General features: G+C 55.8%; 1 protein-coding gene across 3 annotated transcripts in view; it reads right to left on the minus strand.

Moving 5' to 3' along the window:
* GRID1 (glutamate ionotropic receptor delta type subunit 1) overlaps positions 1-21,349 on the minus strand; it is a 680,463-nt gene extending 659,114 nt beyond the window's left edge. For 2 of the 3 annotated variants that reach the window (XM_043925575.1, XM_043925577.1), the window contains exons 1-2: positions 20,272-20,762; positions 18,019-18,174 (exon numbers count right to left, since the gene is read on the minus strand). In XM_043925575.1, the coding sequence (XP_043781510.1) occupies positions 18,019-18,174; positions 20,272-20,350 (235 nt within the window). In that variant the 5' untranslated portion in view covers positions 20,351-20,762. Of the gene's footprint in view, positions 1-18,018; positions 18,175-20,271; positions 20,763-21,260 lie in introns of those variants that run through there. The other variant, XM_043925576.1, reaches the window with a different exon arrangement.
* Positions 21,350-22,227: the final 878 nt, after the last annotated feature.

A 22,227-nucleotide genomic window follows, 5' to 3' on the forward strand; every position in this document is an offset into this window, starting at 1 on the left:
GGATCCTGCATGTTCACATCCCTGAGCCTCACTCAAGCTGTTCCACCACCTGGAGTGCCTGCTTCCCTTTCACCACCTAAGTAGCCCTCATCCCCCAGTTAAGACTCTTTTCAGGAGTCACTTCTCCCAGGATGTCTCCCATGATTGCTCCCTGGCCCAGGCTAGGGGACCTAAGAGTGTGATCTGTGCTACAAGAGAACGAAGCCAACCCAGGGCCTGCTGGAGAGCAGATGTACTGCCTAACCTAGCCTGGGCCAGGGAGCAACCAAGGGAGACATCCTGGGAGAAGTGACTCCTGTTCCTACCACACCCAGCTCTGTGGCCACAGCAGACAGGATGGGCAGCCTGCCAGGACTCGAGAGAAAGAGAGAGCAGTCTTGGGTGGGCTGAAAACCAACCCATCAGCCCTACCCAGCCTCATGCCCCGCACAGAGACTCACATTGCCTCCTCGACCCTCACGACGGGCTTTCTCCAGCCAAAGTTAATAATTTTAAAGTAATTAAGTCCAGCAAACTGTAACAGATTAAGTAAGGACTGCTGGTGGCCGGCAGAGCTAAGCAGCCTCACCTCTGCCTGAGCCCGTGTGGAGGGCAGCTGGGTGGGAACTGGATCCCAGGTCCAGCCTCCAGGGGCCTGACCATCACGGGGCAGAGATAAACCTCTCTGAGCAGCCAGCCGCCTAATGAGACTGTCAGGGGACTTCTTAACAAGATTAGGCAGAACCCAGGCTCTGCCTCACAGTGTGTGGAGGATTTCTGTTCAATTAGTGGTTCGAGGGCAGGGGGCAGATACTGCCTGGGAGGAGCAGTTTGCCTCTGCCGATAAGGCAGCGCCCCCCTGGCACTCCTAGTTCTGGCATGGCCAGCCCAGACTCCCAGGATCCACAGTAGGCTGGGACAGTGTTCCCACTGGTCAGAAGGATGAGCAGAGCTGGCCCGGAGTATAGCACAAAGCCAGGTCTCTGGCTGCCATCCCCAGGACACCTCCTCCTCCCTTGGAACCTAGGTGAGCTCCCAGGGGTGGCCACAAATGGGCCATCTGGAAGAAGGGGACAGAGATCCCTGCACCCCTGCCCACAACAGGTGTGTGGGGATAGGAAAGACCTCCCCCCCTTTCCTGGGGTGGAAAACGTTGATTCTGGGACCAAGAATTCTGCAGACACCCCATACCTGCAGGAGCCCACAGAGCAGTGAGTTCCACCTCCTGGGGATCAAGCCCTGCTTCCCTTTAGGACGTGGGAGTACACAGGCGTTCCGGGTCACACCACACCCACAGGAACCCTCAGGACACCCAGGAAGGGCTCCGGCCCCAGGTCCCCTCCTCTCTGCCTATCCCCAAGTTCCTGCCCTGCCAGGCTGGCTCCCAATGTTCCCTCACTGCCCCAAATGCCACTGCAGCTCAGCTCATTCTGCCCCATGCCTGAAATACAACCTTCCCTCACTCAAAGCCTTCCTGCACAGCCAGGCCCACAGCCCATCTCCTTCACTGATGCCCACCCGTGGGCGCACCACAGAGCTCAAAGCCTGGCTCCTTTCTTCCCAACCCTGCCTGCCCCACAGAGCTTTCAAGTCAGCCAAGTCTGAGGCCTCCTGGAGCTCACTGTGCAGGAACAGTGGCCCCAGGGTGACCCCAGGGCTTCCAGTCCAACCCCCAGTCCCGAGTGCCCTATGGGCAGAGAAGCCCCACATTGAGAGGCTATTCCCTCTTCTGGAGGGCGGCTAAGAGAAGGCACGGGGCACATGGTGTTCTGTGGGCCTGGCCTCATCCCTCTTCCTCAGGTGACACCCATGCTCTGCCCCTTCACCCTCAGCTTGGGGCTGCGACAGCCCCAGGCCTGGCCAATCAGGGCATCCACTCCACTGGCACCAGGGCTGAATCCGGGAGGAGGCTGTCCCCACGGCCAGCCGAAGAGCAGCAAGCCTGGGACCCTTGTGAGACTCTTGTTAAAGAGCCCCCCTCTTTCCATGGGTAAGGAGCAGGGTCTGGCTGATCAGACTGGATCAGCCTGCAACAGTCCAGGGGCCCTGAGTGAGGGAGCTCCCTGGGAAGGAAGCCCACCCTGGGGAAGGCAGCCACAGGGTGTGGAGAAGGAGGCAGTGTCCTGAGGATACAATCTGGGCCCCTGGATCCAGCCATGCCTGAAGTTATACCTCTGCAGGCCTTTTCCAAATAAATATCTTTATTTAATCAGGCCACTATGAGTGTTCTTAACACCCACATGACTAATATGATTAATAGAGAGCATGATTTCAGACCCTCGGCAGAATTCCCTGATGTGAGGCAGCTAGGGGGTGGTATCTTCAGATGGTTCAATTAGCAGCCCCACAAACACACATGGGGACAACAAGATTCCCCTAGGGCACGAGAGGCAGAGACGCTCCATACACCCCAGGGCACCATGGCTCAGCCACCTTGTCACAGCCCCAGCAGGGTCCTCAAAGCACACCCTGGGCAGGCCACCCAACAGGCTCCCCCAGGAGGGGCTCAGTCTGTCTACAGGGGTGTGTCTGTGAGCTCGCCAGGACACACAGGCATGCTCTCCTGTGTGTGTCTGCAGACCCACACGCGCACAGGCCATCCGTACAGTCACACAGCCACTCCACAAACATCGCTCTAGCCCAGCATGCCCTGGGAGACCTGAGAGGCAGAGCTTAAAGACCTCCCAGGTACCCTCCGAGACACAAGGGGAGGTGTGAAGGATGCATGGCGGCCAGGAGAAAGACCCCGTCCTGGCTATGGGGGCAGGACAGCCAGGGAGGGCCTCCTGAAGAGCGTCCCAGGGACAAGATTGGAGCAGAGTGGGCGTGGAGTCCCGTCTAGCAGCACCCTGCCACTGAGGTCCCCCTGGAGCACTGGCCAGTGCTGATCCTCATCACAGACCCCCTGTCCTCCCTTCCATGATGTTCATTTTCTTGGCAGGAGCTAAGTAGCCTGACACAGTCAGTTCCCTGAGCTACGTTCAGGCTGGATCCTCCTGACAAGGATTCCATCATGAACAACTGCGGGGCTTCAAAGCCCCTTCAGCCCCGGCTCACCGGGCGGTTCTATCTCCTGCTTCCTCAGAGGCCAATGCATCAGGGTGGCAGCTACGTTCTCACAGATGGGCACTGGGCACCAGCTCCTGTAGGGGTGCTGGCCGAGGGTCGGCAGTGCCCTCCCCTGCAAGTTTGAGCTGCCTGCAGCGGCTCCTCCCTCTCCCGGCCCCTTCTGCTGCCCAAGTTTGGAAGAGAAGGGGCTAGGACAATGCCGTCGCCGGTACATGCAGCTGGAAACTGAGGCCGCACATCGGGGGGCTCCCAGGCCCACCAGAGGATTCCCAGGTGGGAGACAAGAATGGACACCCCAGTCCGGACTCACATCTAACATCCAGCCAGCAGTCAGCCCACACAGCCCCAAAGGGTCAGTACCTGGAGCCCAGGGAGAGCGTCTACTTGCCCTGGGAAGCCTCTCCTCCATCACTACCCACTCCCATCCCCACAAGCACATCTCAGAGGGGATGGACAGGCCAGTGACCCTGAGCCCCTGCCACAGCACCTCAGCCCGGGAAAATGTCTTCCAGAAACGGAGCCTTCAAAATTATTTCCAGCTCCAGCCCACAAGTGTGGGAAAGCCCTCCGTGGTAACTGCATCCCTGTGCTGGGCCTTGGAATCCCCCATGAAAGTGGCCATTGCCAGGGGGAGGCTGTGCCATCGGCTCCTAGCATTTCTTGCCAGGACAAAGACCTTCACATCCAGAGGCTGATCAAGATGGAGGGGTCAGCATAAGTGGGCCCCAAGTGGCAGGATGGGGCTGCTATAAATGCAACAAGCCTCCAAGCCCCACGTGATGGGACTCCAAGTGGTTCTGAGCATGAAGGCAGGGCCACAAGCTTGAGAGGGGTTTCAGGGAGCAGAGGTCTCGTGTGTCCACCTGTCCTGTCATCTATCTAGGGGCTCTTACTGAGCACCCACAATCAGCTGCACACCAGGCTTGGTTTTGGGAACCCAACAGTGAACAAGACACTTTCCTGCCCTCACAGACTTGACTCTCCTCACAAATAAATTAATAACATAACTGCAGGTGAGGAAGCATGCAAAGAAGGAAAAGAAGGCTTTGTTAGAGAATGAAAGGGGCTTTCCTTGGAACCAAGGGTAGCCTCTCTGAGGAAGTGAGATCTGAGGAATAGCTGAGGTTGAGAAAGAGCCTTGCATGTGAAGTGACTTCCTGATGGAGAGAACAGCATGTGTAAAGGCCCTGGGGTAGGAACATGATTCACCTTTGGAGACATGGGAAGAAACTCAATGTGGCTGAAGCAGGGGGTCAGGAGGAGTGGCCGTAGTGAAGCAAGTAAGCTCAGTCCTTGTCAGGGTACTTAGGGGCCTGCAGGCTCTGGCAAGGGGTTTGGTTTTTATTCTTAGTACTGCAGGGAGCCATTGAAGGATTGCAGCAGAATGGGGGCGGTGGGGGGGCGACTGGATTGATATTTCCAATAATTCTAGTTGCTACACAGACAGAGGCCTGGAAAGGAGGGCAGAAGGCAGGGAACAGAGAGTAAGTGACCACAGGGGCTGAGGCCTGTGAGATGGTGAGATGGAGAGAATTGGACAAGGGCTGAGATAAAGGGGGGTCGTGTGCATAGTGGGACAGCATGTGAGGAAAGGGGGGAGTGCTGACTCAGCACTAATCCTTTGTTGTTTTTTTGAAGCAATCTCTGCTTCGCTCTGCTCTCTGTATAATTCCTTGTGCTCCCCAGGGTGGTCCACAGATGATGCTCACACGGCCCTGGGCACAGGTGTCAGCAGACACTGGGTATTGACAGACACCTCTGCTTTCTAACAGGCCATCACCAGGAGCCTGTAGCAGACCACAGCTGCCAAGCGCATTGCATTCTTCCTTCGGTGAGGTTCCTGGGCTGGCTCCCAGCACCACCCAGGTGACTGTCCACGAGGCTTCTGCAGTGAAAGGAAGATAAATGGAAAAGTCTAAAGTCTAGGCTCCCAGCAGACTCTGGTATGCTGGGATTCTGAAATATTCATATATAAGGAGTGTGCAGGGATAGAAACAGAACATATGATGAGTCTGGTGCAGAAATGCAGCCATTAGTGATGTCAATGTCAGTGATTCCCAGCAGATGAGACCCTGTGTCCTGTGGGTGCTGGTCAGTGAGCCGGTGTGAAATCTGGGAGCAGGCTGAGGAGTCGGGCAGCGGGATCAGGCTGGACTCAGGCTGCAGAGTGTGTCTGGGGTGGATCAAAGCAGCACAGGCATCCCTCTGAGCTGGCTCAGGGTGGGAAGGAGAGACAACTCTCTGCAAGGCATAAGTGAGAGTCACAAGCTCAGAGCTCTAATCTGGACTTTAAAGGAATCAGTGTGAAGTCACACACTAGAATCCAACAGCCAACTGCACAGCTTCAAGAGGGGGTATCTGGTGCATCACCCTTTCTTGGGCAAAAGCCCTGGGCTGGAGGACCAGAGGCTCACCCAGAGCCACGGCAGGAGGTGAGGCCAAGAGCCAGCACTCACTAGGGCTTCATTCATCTCAGCAGAACATCCAGAACAAGCAGTGACCATCCCTCCCTCTGCACTGATCAGACAGCATCATGAAGGCAATAACTGTGGCTCCTGTTTATGGAGCATCTCTTTGGTGCCAGGTGCTGGCTACATTCTCTATTGTCCTTACCTCATTTGGTCAAGACAACCTGTTAAGGCAGGTGCCACTGTCCCCATTTTACAGGCAGGAAAGCTGAGATCAGCAAGTTAAGTCTCTAGTTAGGAATGCTGTCTTATGAGGGGCAGGGACAAAGTGAATGTATCCAAAAGAGAATCCAGTGAGAAATATTCAGGCTTCAGGATATGAAGCCTGAAAAGGTCCGAGGGACAGAGTGGCTGTCTTTAAATGTTTAAAGGGCTGGGGGCGGACAGAGTTTCGTTTCAGTGTACCCTGATGTAAAGGCCACCTGGGGAAGAGAACAGCTGATCCTTGGAGACGTAGGGATCTCATTCAATATGTTGGCACCAAGGCCTTGGGAGGGCCAACTCCCTCAGTAAGTTCACATCACACTGGTTGGGTCCCAGGCCAGGGCTTGCCCACAGCTCACCCTCTCCTACTCTAGTCTGCTGGGGCTGCTACACTAACACCAGAGATGGAGTGTATTATAAACAACAGACATGTATTTCTCACAATCTGGAGGCTGACAAGGGCAAGATCAAGGTGCTGGCTGATCTGAACTCTGACTGATCTGAGGGCTCTCTTTCTCGTTTGCAGACAGCTGCCTTCTCACTGAGGCAATGGCACCCCACTCCAGTACTCTTGCCTAGAAAATCCCATAGACGGAGGCGCCTGGCAGGCTGCAGTCCATGGGGTCGCGAAGAGTTGGACACGACTGAGAGACTTCACTTTCACTTTTCACTTTTATGCATTGGAGAAGGAAATGGCAACCCACTCCAGTGTTCTTGCCTGGAGAATCCCAGGGATGGGGTCGCATAGAGTCGGACACAACTGAAATGACTTAGCAGCAGCAGCAGCCTTCTCACTGTGTCCTCACATACTGGAGAGAGAGAGCAAACTCTCTGGTCTTTTTTTTTTGGCTGTTGTATTGCACAGCCTGTGGGATTTTAGTTCCCCAACCAGGTCCCTGGCGTTAAGAGCGTGGAGTCCTAACCACTGGATGCCACTGAATTCCTACCTGGTCTCTTCTTATACCTAGTCCAGGCATGAAAACACCACTCTCAAGATCAGATCTCAACCTAAGAATTTCCCAAAGCTCACCTTCCAAATACTATCACATTGGGGTTTGGGGCATCAACACACAACCTGGCAGGGGGAACCACTCAGTCCACAGCACTTCCAGGTCTTCCCTGGGTCTGGCCTTGGTTCTGCAGGGCTCTCCCTCAGCTCCAGACACCAGAACCCTATGATGTCCGCCCGCCTGTATAGCTGGGGTCACAAGAAGACCACTCCTTGGGCTATGCAGGGAGGCTAGCTCCTGCCCTCACCACTTTGACCCACTGCCAAGATGGCAGAGTAGCTGCCAACAATGAAGAAGGGCCCAAGCTGTTGCCCACAGCCTCCTGCTGACCTTGGCCAAGTCAACTACAACACAGTGACCAGAATCTCACTGGGATGATCTCCGAGGGGTCCAGGGTCAGGACCACACATCTAGGCCCAGGGATGTCCCCCAGAAGGGAGGGGGATACGATATTTATTGAGTGGGCCCCAGGAATTGCCCTGTCTCAGAGCTGGGGACACAGCAGGACACAATAAAGACAGCCCTCCCTTCCTGCAGCCCACAGCCTCCAGGAGATTCAGCAAACACAGGCTGATAGGACACATGGCAGGATCAGCTTCCTTTGGGCACTGGGAGGCTCCCCGAGGATGCCATGTGTGAACAGAGACCTGAAGGAGCTCCACAAGGAGGGGGCAACAGGGGCTCCAAGTGGCAGCTGGCACTGTGGCTCATTCTGCCTAACATGCCTGGGCGGTGCGGACATCTGCAGCACTCTCCCATGTGTCCATGTGTATGTGCACACACACACACCCATGCACGCACCTCACACCCAAATACTGGTACACACACACATTCACCCACTCACATGCAGCCTGGGGTGATATGCTCGGATTCCAAGGGATGCCCAAGGATCTGACCCCCGCTGTTAGACAGTACCCACTCCTCAGCACTGCCCAACAACCACCGTCCCCCAGAGGCATGGCCACCCCAGTCTCCTGAGGAACACAGGCCATAAGTGCCTGGCGCAGCCCAGTTCTGCACTTGGGTCATGCAGGATCATACCACAGCTCTCAGAAGCCTATATCTGGGATGCAGGCTAAGCCCGGAGCCAGTCCTGAGCTGAGGCCCCAGCCTGGGGCTCCATGACAGGGACAGATGCTTCCCCGGAGCTCTAGGCTCAGCTGGCAGCCTGCAGGACTTAAGGGTAGACTCCTGGGTTGTTTGGGCCACCAGAGCCTGAGAGGGAGGGAAAGGCGAGTGTAGGCAGGTGCCCTGGGCACTACCCAGGACTGAAGAGGAGCAGCATCGGATGTCTGCAGCCAGGACAGGGAAGGCAGCAACGGTCCTAGAGCCGAGCCAAGCCGGAGCCCCCTCGGTACCTGGCACTGGCCCACTGAGATGGGCACCACTGAGACAAGCACCAGCCCAGGGCCCAGTTCAGGTCTCAGAGCTTTGGTCCCTGAGCCGAGGCCAGGACCCAGAGAGTGGCTGCTCCCTCCCTCCTGGGCCTCTGGGTGCTCAGACAAAAGAATGGAAGAAAGCCCCCCAGCCCCAGTCCAGGAGCAGAGCCAGGGCAAGACCTAAAGCCTCTGCCTTTGCACCGGGCAGAAGGAGCTGCATGGGACGGAGAGAGTGGGGGACAGCCTGCCAGACCCGGGGTGAGTCTGCAGGGCCTCAGGCCACATCAGGGCTGGCACATGGCTGGGCTGAGCCATGAGCTCCAGCCAAGGGGGTAGGGTAGGGATGATGTCCAGCCAGTGGGGCCCATGTCTCTGCCCTGACCTGGGATTTAGCCGCACCCAGGCAGAGCGCAAAGACCAAAGGGTGTCACGTAGCCCAGGCAGGGGAGCAGGGGAACAGAGCAAATAGAGAGAACCAGTGCCTACTTAGCATACTGTGTGTCCCCACCCACCCTCAGTGTGATTCTGCTGGGCCCCAGGCAACTGCCACTTACCCACAGCCTCCGTCTACCAGGCGTAAGTCACCTCTCTAGACTCATCACCACAACACTAAGGTAACCTCACTTCACAGATATTAAAACAGAGGCTTGAAGAGGACAAGTAACCTTTCAAGACCACACATCTAATTGGTCACAGAGCTGGAATCTGAACCCAGACCTGCCTGACCACTTTACACCATAGCGAGCAAGTTATAGGCACTTTGGCCAGCCATGTGGATCAAGCTGGCTGGCTTCGGGCCACCCTGCACACTCAAAACAGCAAGGCTGTGGCAAGATTGCAACTTCGTGCAGTGAGGGTCTACAGGCTCCCAGACCCCAGCCCACACAGGGGGCTCAAGGCAGCCTCCACATAAACCAAGTCATCAATCTAACTTGGTTCCCTGCTCTCCTGGGACACCCAGCAAGGCCGGGATCAACTCCAGGCTGCCCCAAATGGGGCAGGGGGTGGGAAACCCTGCCCAGCCCAGGTCAGAAAGTAGGAGGAGACCAAGAGCCCTTTGGGACCACTTGGGCTGGTACTATAACAACCATCCCAACCTGGGCACTCAGTCCTGGGCTGGGCCTTGTAGCACACTTCCTCAACTGACCATCATGGTGGTCATCTTTCCCATCTTTCGGTCGAGGAAACTCAGCTAACCCACCCAGAGTCAGACAGCAGAGCAGGGACAGGAATCCCAGTCTGTGCATGAGATCAACCAGACTCCTGCCCCCAGCTCAGCTTGTGGGCACCCTGTCTGTTCTTGTGCAGGGGCGTGGGAGGGCCTGGCTGAGCTGTGGCTGGGAACAGGCATAAGGCAGGCAGAGACGGAGCAGCCATGTCTGGCTGCCTCTGCTGGATCTGGCGGGGTATGAATGTAAGGGAAGCAAACTAGGAGACAGGGCCAGCCAGAGCCACATACCCAGATCTGGCTGGAGGAGGAGGTGCAGCTGGGGATGAGGACAGTCCTGGGTCCCAGCCAGCAGCCCCTGGCTTCACCCACTAGAAGCCTGCTCTGCCCAGATCGGGCCCAGGAACAGAAAGAAAAGGGCCTGCTAACCACCTTCCCAGCTACCTTGCCTATGCTTCAGGCCTAGAATGGAGAACTCTGGGTCTTCTCTCCCCAACCTGTAGCTATTAGCCAGGAAACTGGCTGTTTATAGGCTAGAAGGAAGGTCTTAAGAGGTCCCAGCTGACTGGATACTGGACATGGACCCAGCTGCCTTCCTGGGCCCCATGCCTGTCAGAGAGGCCAGATCCCAGGGAAGGGTGTGGTCATACCCCAGCCCATGGCAAAGACAAGTCTCCACTCGGGACCAGTGCCTCAGCAAAAGAGAGAGCTGGTGCTGCATGGGAAGGCAGGGGTGAGGAGGGCTCAGGGAGGAAGCAGGGGACATCTGTAGACGAAATGGGGCCACGGGGAGCCCTGCTGAGTCCAGAGAAAGCACAGACTTGCTTATGACCAGCTGTGGGGCCCACTACTGCTGGTACCAACAATAGTCGGGCCCGGACACCAGTCTTCACCCCATTCCTTAGGAAGCATCGAGGCAAGTCTTTTGAGACCTGGGCCTGTCCAGGTAGACAAAGACTGGCTCTCTTCTGAGAGCCGGGCAGGGCTGGGACCTGGGCTTCCCGACTTCGTCCTACACCAAAAGGCTGCCCGGCACCTTCTGGGGCAGAGGAACAAGTAAACAAGTGTGCAAAGGGGAACTGATGGAACCCATGGATTTGGTCCAACCAGGATCCAATACCTAAAATCCCTTTTGGGTTTTGTTTCTATGTTGTTGTTGTTGTTGTTGATTTAACAAGTCACCAAGGAAATAGGAAGGCTGTTTGGACATGAAGTGGCTAGTAGATATTTGTGTCACTCCCCATTTCCAGCTCTCTCTCTTTCCAGGCACACAGTAGGTCTGTGTTTCCTGGATCCTTTACAATTGCTTGGAACCATATGACTAGTTTTGGTCAACAAGTTTTAAGTAGAAAGACCTGTGTCACATACAGGCAGAGACCCTTGTAGGGCTCTCTCTCCCTCTGGCATAGCAACGAGCAATATTCAAGCCGAGTGACCATGATGAGCTCAGTTCCAAGCTGACCAATGATGGACACATAACATGAAAAGGAGAAGAATTTGTGTTGCATTAAGCCACTAAGACCTGGAGAGTGTTTGCTGCCACAGCATTACTCAGTCTACCCTGATTGATACAAAGGAAACCACAGAACAAAACCAAAGGGCAGGAACAAACAGGCACTTCCCTGGGTCATCAAGTCTAAAAAGTTTCATATCCAGGGATCGGTCTGGGTTAGAAATGGTACGGGAACCAACAGTACAGACTCAATGTTCCAGTTTTTAGGTAAAAGCATTTTCCAGGAAGTGAAAAGGCCGAGTAAAGGGAGAAGATGGCTGATAAAGGAGACAAAGCTAGGGGCGTTTGGACCTGGCAACTCCAAGAATCTGGAAAGAGGCTGTCTGCCTTTGCAAGATATGGCTTTGAGTTTTCAGGGGCATCCTTAGCTGTCTTCCAAGAAGAGTCTAGAGAAATGGCCCCCACATATTGCTCAAGACAGGAAGACTGTCAACCAGGAATGGGAACAGTAGCAGCCTGGAGGCAGCACAAGAAGTGTCTCACTCGGGTCCACAGCCTTTGACCCATGCGCCTGATATGGATGCCTATCTGTTCACTACAAATAGTAAGTCCATCTTCCCCACTCAGGGGCAAGGCCATGGCATAGTATTCACAGGGATACTAAAAAGGATGGTGAAGGACAGGAAAGCCTGGCATGCTGCAGTCTGTGGGGTCACAAAGAGTAGGATGTGACTGAGCGACTGCACAACAACAAGAACAATCCATTAGATACGAGGCTGTGGGTAAGGCAGGAGTTCAGTCTATAAAGAGAGTGTGTGTGTGTGTTTATATACACAAGAGGGACCCTAGAATGAAAGACAACTCTGAACCTAGCAGCTCAGCTGAATGAAGATGATAGCTATTCTTTTACACAGATACAGGCTTGCGAGAAATCCAGAGAGGGGACTAGTGAGAGGTGCTTAGTGAGCAGCCATCAGCACCCACAGCCACCGCCTTCTGACCTGAAGCATCGCTGGCAGGAGGAAGCTGAGGGTGTCAGTAAGCAAGACTGACCTTGGCAGGGACACATGCTCCAGGTGAGCAGGGTGGAGGGTGGAGAGAGGAGGGGGGTTGGAAGAACCTGGCCTGGAAGAAGTGGAGGTCATGGACCTGCACGGTGGCACAGCCTTGCCGTCTGACTATTCACAAAACAGACTCCTCTAGGAACCTTAGACGTGGCAGCTTGCAGGCTCCGGGAAGGAAGTTGTTGTCTCATTGGAGAACACAGGGAGGTCTACAGAGGCCTGCAGACTTACAGTCTGCCACCTCCAGAGTGAGGATGATAGACAGGGAAACATGGCCACATGCTCCAAGTAAAAAGAGGATGCCACCCAGTATGCAGGAAAGCAACCAGCCATGCAGAAGAAAGGGAAGGGTCATGAAGGGCAGTAGGCATCCCCAAGGTGTACTAACATGGTAGCAGAAAAAATGGCCCACAGAGACATCCACATCCTAACCCCAGGAACAGTGAATATGCTAGAAAGTGGAAGTGTTCGTCGGTTGAAAGAAAAGTAAAAGCGAAGTCACTCAGTCGTGTCCAACTCTGCGACCCCATGGACCAGGCTCCTCCGTCCATGGGATTTTCCAGGCAAGAATACTGGAGTGGGTTGCCATTTCCTTCTCTAGGAGATCTTCCTGACTCAGGGATTGAACCCGGGTCACCCGCATTGTAGGCAGACGCTTTACCATCTGAGCCTGATAGTCGCTTAGTCGTGTCTGACTCTTTGCGCACCCCATGGACTGTAGCCCATCAGGGTGCTCTGTCCATGGAATTTCTCAGGCAACAATACTGGGTGGGTTGCCATTTCCTTCTCCAGGGGATCTTTCCCAACCCAGGGAACTAAACCCAGGTGTCCTGCATCGCAAGGATGGATTCTTTACCATCTGAGCCATGGTAAAAGAGAATCCAGGTTGTAATGCAATTAAGGGTGTTAATCAACTGACTTGAACATAGAAAGGCTTGGATTATCCCCGTGGGCCCAATGCCATCACAAGGGTCCTGGGAGGAGGGAGACAGAAGAATCAGAGAGGAGATGTGAGGACAGAAGTGACTCCCTGTGAGAAGGACTGTACCCACCACCGCTGGCTTTAAAGCTGAAGGAAGGGGACCAGGAGCTAAGGAAGACGAGCAGCTGAAAAGGCTAGAAAGTGGATTCTCTCCTAGGGTCTCGAGGAGGAATCAGTGCTGCCAACACCTTGATGTTAACCCAATGAGACCCATGTCAGGCTTCTGATATGCAGAACTGTAGGATAATATATTTCTGTTTTTAACCAGCAAAGTTATGGTAAAATTTGTTTCTGCACCAAAGAGAAAAATTATGCAGCTGAGTGGATGGAAATGATGGCAGTGGGCCTGCAAGCATCTTTAATGACACTAACATCAAACTCAGGGAGATGCTGACAGTGTCTCCCAGGCAGGGACCAATAACACCATTCCCAGGGGGAACAGTGGGTCTGCCAGCAGGAGCTGCAAAAATACAGCCTCAACGGGACCTGAAGGGAAGTCAAGGAAGACAACAGAGGCATCAAGCACAGGGAGCCCAGCCCGGCACTCGGTGACGACCTAGAGGGGTGGAAAGGTGGGGAGGGAGACTCAAGAGGAAGGGGGTATATATAATTATGATTGATGTATGGCAGAGACCACCACAACATTGTAAAGAAATTAGCCTCCAATAAAAAAAATTTTAATAAATAAAAACAACAACAAAAGCTCAGTTAGGGAGACCATCTAGCAGCTGTCAAAGAGTGCAAGGGGCAGAGTGACCACCTAGGAATGATCAGTATAATATGGGCAAGACCATCAGATGGACACCACCAAGCTCACTGAGCTTTACTTTCATTTTATTTCATTACTTCGTTGTTGTATTCTGTGAACACCAAGCTATACTTGGGTGATTTTTACCCTGTCTTCCTAAAACACTTCCGTGCTTATTGTAACTAAAAGGAATATTGCCTCACATACATTCCTTTTTTCTTCCTCTTCCCTAAATTGTTATCTTTCCACTCTATGACAGATATATCTACAGCATAGCCAATAACTCAAGTCTTTTACTTACAGTGAAAGATAATACTGTGAACAGAGAAGACTCGTGTTCAGCCAGTTCTTTTATGCATTTATACATTTATATAATCTTCTCCTTGAGCAGGCACTTTAAAGCAATATGAAATTTTTTTTATTTAACAAATTAGTGTCTCTTCTAGTATCTAGAAGACAAATTTTCACACTTATTGTTAATATGGACTTCGCCAACTAAATCTAAGATACCACCTTTGAGGGATTTAAATATCACTTCTGTATTATCATTTGCTAAATCCTCAACAAATGCATATTTTATTAAAAATGATCCAGTCTTTCACATAAACTGACCAACTGCTTCAAAAGGTAGCTTGCAAGAAGCCTGCACAAAATCAGCCTGAAGAAACTGCAGGTATAAATCTTAGGACCCACAAGTCAAAGTAGAGTTCCTTATTTTCTTCAATTAAATACTTAAGTATATCTCAACATAAATGCTTCCATTTTTTAAAAAATTGATCATTTTGGATATTTAAAAATATATGCAGACAGTAAGAGCAATGTTTATAAACAGTTCACATGATTTCAGAAAAAGCCACTGATATGTTAAACAAAAAAACAAACAAAATATACAACTGAACAGAATGGGAGCTCTGGCACTTATGAAAGTCAGTGGGTGAAAAAAGACTAGAAGGAAAGAACAGTGGTAGATTTCTGAACGATTTTGTTCTGTCTTTTGATGCTTTCCTGCACCTTCCACACATTTTACATAATGAGCATGCGTTGCCCTTTTCCTTTTTCACATTTTTAAATTAATTCATGCTCATTGTAGTACGGCATCTCTTTTATAATCAGGAAAAAGAAAGTTAAGCAAAAAGCTGAAAATGAAAAGGTCAGTTAGGGTCCGCTCTCAAGGAATTCACTAGCTTAAGCAATGATGCAGCTGAAAATACCAACAGCCTGAAGAGAAGCTAGATGCATTCACAGTTGGTCAAGGAACAGAGAGGGAATTCATGTTTACTGAACACCTACCGCAGGTCTTTTGCAGACAATTCATACATGTCTCATCTCATTTAATCCTCACTATAAACCCAGGAGGACCCCTCTCAGCAGACATGTGAACATATTGGGAATAAGGCCAGGCCTCCCCCAATATCACACTGCACATGAGACAAGCAACATTTGAACCCAGTTTCTTGGGCCCCAGAAACTAAGCTCTTATCCCTGCATGGTGCTACCTCTCAGACCACAATGGGGCAGCATCACTTCAATCCCAAATCCACCTTGGGAATGCGGGGATGGTCATGGGGAGCTCACCCAGTCTATGATGAAGAATGAACCCCAGTCTGCCTTGGCCACTCCCAGCCAACAAGTCTTTTCCTTTCCCATCCAAGCTGTATCTACCAGCCGTGTCCTGGGACTGTGACTGTCCAAGTCCACAAGAGAGATATCCATCAACCAGGGCCAAGCCATGAGATGGACAACACCCCGCAGGGCACAGAAGGAAGGACCCAGTGCACTGAGCACCTGCCCCACCAAGCCTCAGGCCAGGGAGACTTGCACCCAGCACGGGCACTCCCTGAGGCTGTTGAGGGGCTCATCCCTCCCATCCCTGACAGCATCCCAGGGCTTCAAAAGGTCACGGGATAACAATGTGAATTTCTGCCCCTGCCGCTTATCATTTGAAAGCATGCCAATTTTAACCAGCACATGCCCTCTGGGCAGAGGGTGGCCCAACACCACCTGGTCAGTATTCCTCTACCTGGACAACCTTCAGGCATCAGTACCCAATTCTCTAGTTCTTGTGCACACACCCTCACTCACACCCTTCCAAGACTGTGTCAGCCTGCCGTTCTTTGAGCCTGAGACATTTTTCCAGTTATAAAAACAGAGAAACTGAGACCCTGAAAAGGTCCTTGGGTGGAGCCCTGTGTCTCTAGAACAAAGCCGCATTAAGGTTTGAAGGTTGAACGGCCCGTAGTTGTTTGATTTGACTTGTACTGTGTTACTCAAATTGTTTGGTTAGTTGACAAGAGTTAGAAATCAGATTTTACATTAAAGTACAGATTTGAAGCTCCTCTTTAAAAAATAAATAAATAAATCAGCATATTTATAACACCAGGATTTTCATTCCCAAATGGTAAAATCAGCTGAAGTTGTGGAACAACTTCCTTTTGACAGAGATTACCTCTCCAGACCCCACACTCCAGGTCCTTCTGGGCCCTGCTGCCCAGTTCACCCATGTGTTACCTGTCAGTAACCCTGGGCAAGAGCATTATCTTCAGTCTTTGGGGACCTGTTGCTGGAGTGGGGAGGGGGGCCAACGGGCATCATTTGGAGCAAAATGAATGAACCTGGAATACTCAATACAGTAGAGGGCAAGTCAACAGAAACGAGATATATCAACAGAGAAGGTGGCAGAGCCAAACTGCCATGAAAACACAAGTAGCATCCCCATTACACTGTGAGTTCCCTGGGGCACGTGTCTCCAAGCTGTGTCCTCAGCTCCCAAGCACAAAGGATGAATGTTCACAATGACAAGAGTACGGGGAGTGTGCAAAGGGAGCATGAGGCACCATGAAAATCACATCAAGTAATTGGAAAAGCCTCTGTCACCAGAGATCCTTACCCGAGTTAGGGTCATTCCTGCCTACAGAGGTCCCACCTTCCCCTGGCTAGAGCCCACCACAAGAAGATGCAACAGTTGCAATGAGGGTGCAGAGAAAAGAAGTCCAAGGGCAGGGCCTGCAGCGGCAGTTACTGCAAGTAGGGCATGATCAGACAGCAAAGAAGGGTGGGTTCCACCTCCTGTACTTCAGTGGACACCAGACACCTGCCAGGGCTGGGAAAACCAGCTCCCGTGATAGACAACCAGCCTCACCCCAACTCAACCACCACCCCCAAAACACATTCAGACCCTCAGGCTTTTACAACTACCCAAGGACAGCCTTGGACCTTCAGGTCCCAGATCTGGGCCTTCTCCCTCCTCTGCAAGAACAGGAGACTCCCCAAAACCTCTTTCCATCACAACATTCTGAATCCAGAACACAGCCTTCACAGGGTCACCCTATCCTTGGAGAAGACTAGCAGCCAACATACAGCCTAAAGCAGGAAGAGGTCTCTGGGTCTAAGGGGTTGGGGGTAGGGACATGCGGACAGGGAAAACTTGCTTGGAGCCTCCGGCCAGCCTACCCCCTCCCTACACCCACTGTCATGTTTGATCCTCCTGGGAAGAATCCCCACACTCTGTGCCACCACCTGTCCCCTATGTCTTCAATATCCCTGGGCAAGGGCCTCAGAGCCAAACCCATGGCTATAAGGAACCAGGAGAACCCTTGGATATAGGGGCAGATGAGAGGAGAGGGGCCCGAGGACAGGCAGATATGGGGCAGAGAGCCTTAGTCCCTGATGAGGAAGCAGGCATCATGGGAGAGAAACCCGAGTCCCCAAACCCAAGCTCAAGCCAGGTGGGAGGGGCGCGAACGAGGGAGGAGGGAAACGCAGCCCGCTCTGCCTCGCTTAGCCGCGCACTTGTTGCCCCCGCCTGCGGGCAGAGTCTTCGGACCAAGGTGGCCCGGGCGCCGGCTAGGATTTCCCCGCAGCCTGGCCAGGCCCAACTCCGCTCCTTTCCTGGTTGAACAGCGCCCACCTCCGGCCCAGGCGGCTATGCCTCCGCCCACGGCGGGGACCGCAAGTGAGAGCGGCGGCTCCAAACCCGGAGGAGGAGAGCGGCCGAGAAACGCGAGCCGAAGCACTGAGGGGAGCGAGATGCTGCGCGTCCCGGGATGCGCTCGGGAGAGGGGAGAGCACTGGCTTGGGCGCTAGACGCTCCTCCTCCTCGGCAGCTAAGAAGACACCGGCCCATCCAGGTCAGGGGAGGTGCACCAACACAGGTACCCTGCTCGCAGACACGCCCACCCACACTCTAACAACAAAGACGGCCCTGAGCCACGCACGCCTGCGCGGCCTGCACCGGGCGCACACACGCGCCCACCCGGCTGGAAAGGAGCCGCACAAGCCCGCGACACGCCCCGCAAGGAGCCCGGCTCGCCGTTCACAAGCTCTCGGCTCCAGTCCCGAGGCGTAGGGCACTCCCTGCTGCTCAGCTTTGGTGGGCCGGGGAGGGAGCGCGCACCGTGCGTGCGGTCCAACCCTTGGCAACCCAGCAAGTCTCCAGCACTGCGCCCGAGGCAGGCCCGGCCCTGTTAGCCCTGGACACCGCGACCGGCCACTCACCTTCTTGCACGGCCTGGAACGGATTGTTGGCCTCGATGACCTTGATGGAGTAGGTGATCTTCTCGCTCTGCAGGATGTCATCATTGAGGCTCAGGTCCGATACAGCCAGCTGGAACACCCTGTCGTCCTTGGCCGCGTTCTCCTCGAAGATGGCACCTGGAGGAGAAGAGGGGTCAACACCAGGCCTAGAGATGGGCTCTCCTTGGCCCTCCCATCACCGTGCTGGCAGGACTGCAGGCTGCCGGGTGGTGGGAGTTCTGGGCTGGGGTTTCAGCCTGATAGGATAGTTTAGAGGTGGGCCTCCGCCCACCCACACAAAAATACACCACCCCAAATATGCCAACATAGTCCACATGAGTTACATATGCACGTGGTACATGCAGCTGCCAGGTCACAGGAGTGTCTCACAACCAAGCTACCTCATATATCAATCATGCCCCACATAATGGGCTGAGCCAAGCTGGTGTGACCTCATGCCCTGCCTAAATGGTCCCACGAGTCCTATCCCAGGAGCCAGAAAGTCCCCTTGCAGCCCCAATCCCAAAATGGAAAGATGACTTCCCTTCTGCCCTGCGCACCCCCCTTCCATAGGAGCTAAGCAAACAGGTCCCCAGTGGTTTTCCTGTGCTGGGGCTTCTTTCTGCAGGGGCCGTTGATGACCGGTGACAGGCAGAGGGACTACTCAATCCCGCCTGACTCCCTGGGCTCTGTCTCCTGCTTTCCATCCCTCTCCTGATAGGACAATGTCCCTAGACCCTTTGCCTTCTAACCCAGCAGCTGAGGAGCCCAGAAGGAGCCGCTCTTGAACGGGCCTTCTAGAACCATGAACAGCTCCTCCGGAGCAGCCTCCCGCTGGCCTTTGCGCTCTTCTCACTGCCTTGGCCGACTCTCTGCGCTTGACGCCGAGATCGGTCGGACTCGCCTGAGCCTGGCCCTGCAGCCTGGAAAACTCCGGAGTCCAACCCCCTTGCCAGGCCCTAAGGGTCACCACAGTCCCAGAGCTGGGCCCAGTGATCCCCGAACTGGGGGCTGGGCAGGAGGAGGGAGGTCCCGTTCCAAGCTACACCCAGAGCCGCAATGCTGACCGCAAGACCCAAGCCCCACCACCTCCACCCACAACTGGGAAGCAGGTCTTGTCCCGGTGCCTGCCAGGGATTGCAGCGTTCCAAGGCCAGGCCTAGTCCCTGATCACCCATCACCTGTCCCATCACCCCTGCCTTCTCACACCTCCCAACCCCCCAGCCTCTCTCGGCTCGCTGGTCTTCCCCAACTTCCGGCAAGACGACTGCCGACGGGCTCCCCAAAAACAACCGCTGCCAGTCCCCCAATCCGGCCCAACTTCCTGGGATTTCTCCCCTGCTGCTACCAACTCCCACACACTCCCCGCCGGCGCGCCTCCTCCTCCTCTCCACCTCGTCTTCTCTCCTCCCCGGGTTCTCTCCCTCCATCGGTCTCTTCCCGCTCGGCGCGCACGCACACACACTCCGCACACACACCGCGGCCCAGGCTTCTTCCCTGACTCCCACTGCCCAGACCATCTGCCGGCCCCCAAGAAGAAGAAACTCTGAGACTGTCCAGCTTTGGGCTGCCGTCGCCACAACCAGATACACACACACCCACACATACACTGAGAGATACACAGACAGACACACACCAGGGAAACAGACACTGTGTCCACTCTAACAGGCTGATAAATCGTGCACGCACCAACACAGGCTCCGATGGCCCCACACACCCCAACGCCCTCTCGCAGTGACACCAACACGGTGCCACCGGCGCACACACAGAAACACACGCTGACAACACCCACCCACCCACATTCACGCACGGTTCCGGTCGGGCCTCTTCGATCCTGCGCTACCAACTTGGCGAGACCCCGGGCCCTGCCCGCCCCCTGCCCGCCCTGCTCTGAGCTGTACCTAAGGGCTGGCCCGACCCCGCCGACCGCCCCCCCCCCAACCCCGGGGACGCGGGGCTGAACCTGAGCCTAGCCCTGGGTTCCCCGCAGCCGCGGCCCTAAGTGTCGGCAGAGGCCGCGGGGCCCCGCGGGGGGATCGGAGCCCCGGGAGCAGCAGGAGCCCGCGGGAGCGCGGCACGGCCCGTGCACAGCTCCTCCGCGGGGCGGCGCGGCCCTTCGGGGGAGCACCGCCCGCCGAGCCCCTCGGCCCAGGGAACAGCCAAGTTTGGACGCCGCGCACCCCCCGCGCCACTGGGGCCCCCGCCCAACCTCGGCCCCGAGCCCGCCGCGCTCACCGATGTGGATGATGGAGTCGGCCCGCACCGACACGCACTGGCATATCCAGGGGAGAAGCCACAGCGTCAGCGCTTCCATGTCCCCCGGGCGCGCGGCTCATCCGCCCGGGCCCGGGGCGAGGCCGAGGGCAGCGCGGAGCGGGGAGGCGCCGGTCCGGGTGCAGTCCCGGGCCGCTCCCCGGGAAAGCCGAGCCCGCCCGTGCGTCTTCCCCCGCGCGCCCGCCCCTGCGCCCTGAGCCCGCCCCAGCCCAGCCCAGCCCAGCCCGGCGCGGTCGGGCTCCCGCTCCGGCTCCGGTGGTGGCTGCGGCGGCGCTGGCAACCCGAGCCCAGGCCGGCGCGGCGGGGGCGGCCCGCGGCGGCGGCGGCGCTCCCCACGGCTCGGGAGGCTTCGGAGGCGGCGGAGGCGGCGGCGGCAGCAGCCGGGCCGGCGCGGCGGCTCCGGGCTCGCTGTGTGTCTGAGCCCCGGCGAGGAGCGAACTGCGGAGGACGCCCCCTCCCCTCCCCCTCCCCCTCGACTCTGCTCCCCCTCCCCTCCCCGCCCGCCTCCCTCCCCTCCGCCCTCCTCTGGACCACGTGACTGCGGAGCCTCTGCCTCGCCGCGCGGCGCTCTCCAGCTCGCGGTTCGGAGGGGGCGCCGGGTGCTCCGCGCTCCCAGTCGGAGGGACTCTCGGAGGCCAGCAGGACGGTGGGACCGGCCGAGGCTGCGGCGCGCAGAGACTTGGTGGTCCTGGGCCTCATGACCCCCACGTTCACCAGGGACCAGAGAATGGAGAAGGGTCGGCTCCGACTGCCCTCGGGGATCCCTGGAGCCCCCTGGCCCCGGCTGACCTCAGCCGCCGAGCGTTTTGGGCCATGATCCACGGCCCGGGCAGAGAGCCCCTCGTGGAGCCGGGCCGGGATAGCCCGGAGAGAGATCGGGCGAGGCGCTGAGCCAGTCATCGAGAGGCAAGGGGAGCCAAAGGGGACTCGCCGCGGCCGCGGGCTCGAACCTTAGCTGGCCCCACGGACCTTGGCGGGCGCCCATCCCCCTCCCTGCGGCCCGAGGCTCAGCCGGGAGTCGGGCAGGAGGCTCGGACTCTGAAGCCCAATTCATGGCCGGAAACCGGCGCATCCGTGACCGCGGCGCCTGGACGTGAGGAGCCTTTCAAGCGGCCGGCGTACTCAGACTCCGACTCTGCACGGAGCCTTTACGCGCGAGCCCGGGCGAAGAGCCCGCTCCTCGCGGCCAGCGCAGAGCGGGGCTCGCTCCACCGCTCGCGGAATGCCTCCGGCCCCAGCTACCACCAGATAGAGCGTTATGCCGTTTGGGCTTCAGCCTGGGAGGGGGTGGCAAGCCTGACGCTAGCCACCCTCCCCCCGCCTCCGCCCCCAAACAAGTTCCAGACAGACTGAACTCCACGTGGCACACCCAAGATTTCAGGGAGACAGCTGAGCCTTCACGGACCCAGCTTCGGGAGGAAGCTCGGTCTGGGTGCGCCTGGCAGAGCCTAGTGCACCGGGCCACTTCTGCGGGCCCGGGAGCGCCCATTGGCCCTGTCGTTGGCCCAGCCCCGAGGTCCCTGCCTTGCAGGGCCATGCGCAGGGCGTGAGGAATTCAGAGAGACTCCGCAACAGACCTTCCTGGAACTCCCCGCTCACAGGAGAGACAGACACCTAAATAGATCATTAAAAGATGCGGCAAGGACCCTGAATAAGCTATGTATGCAAAGGCGCATTCTGGGCTGTGACCCAGCCTGAGAGGAAGAGCCAGGAGATGGCTTCCTGGAGGAGGTGACAGTTTTAAAGGTTGAGTGGGGTTACCAAGGGAGAAGGAAGGGAGGCTTCCAAGCACTGAATGCTGGTTAGCGAGCCAAGTTAAAAGAAAAAGAATTTAGTGTGTGTGTGTGTGTGTGTGTGTGTGTGTGTGTCCCAAGCTGCCTGCCACAGAAGTCATTGGAAAAGTCATTTAGTTCAGAA

The sequence above is a fragment of the Cervus elaphus genome, chromosome 15 (genome assembly GCF_910594005.1).
Source record: "Cervus elaphus chromosome 15, mCerEla1.1, whole genome shotgun sequence".
Taxonomy (NCBI): domain Eukaryota; kingdom Metazoa; phylum Chordata; class Mammalia; order Artiodactyla; family Cervidae; genus Cervus; species Cervus elaphus.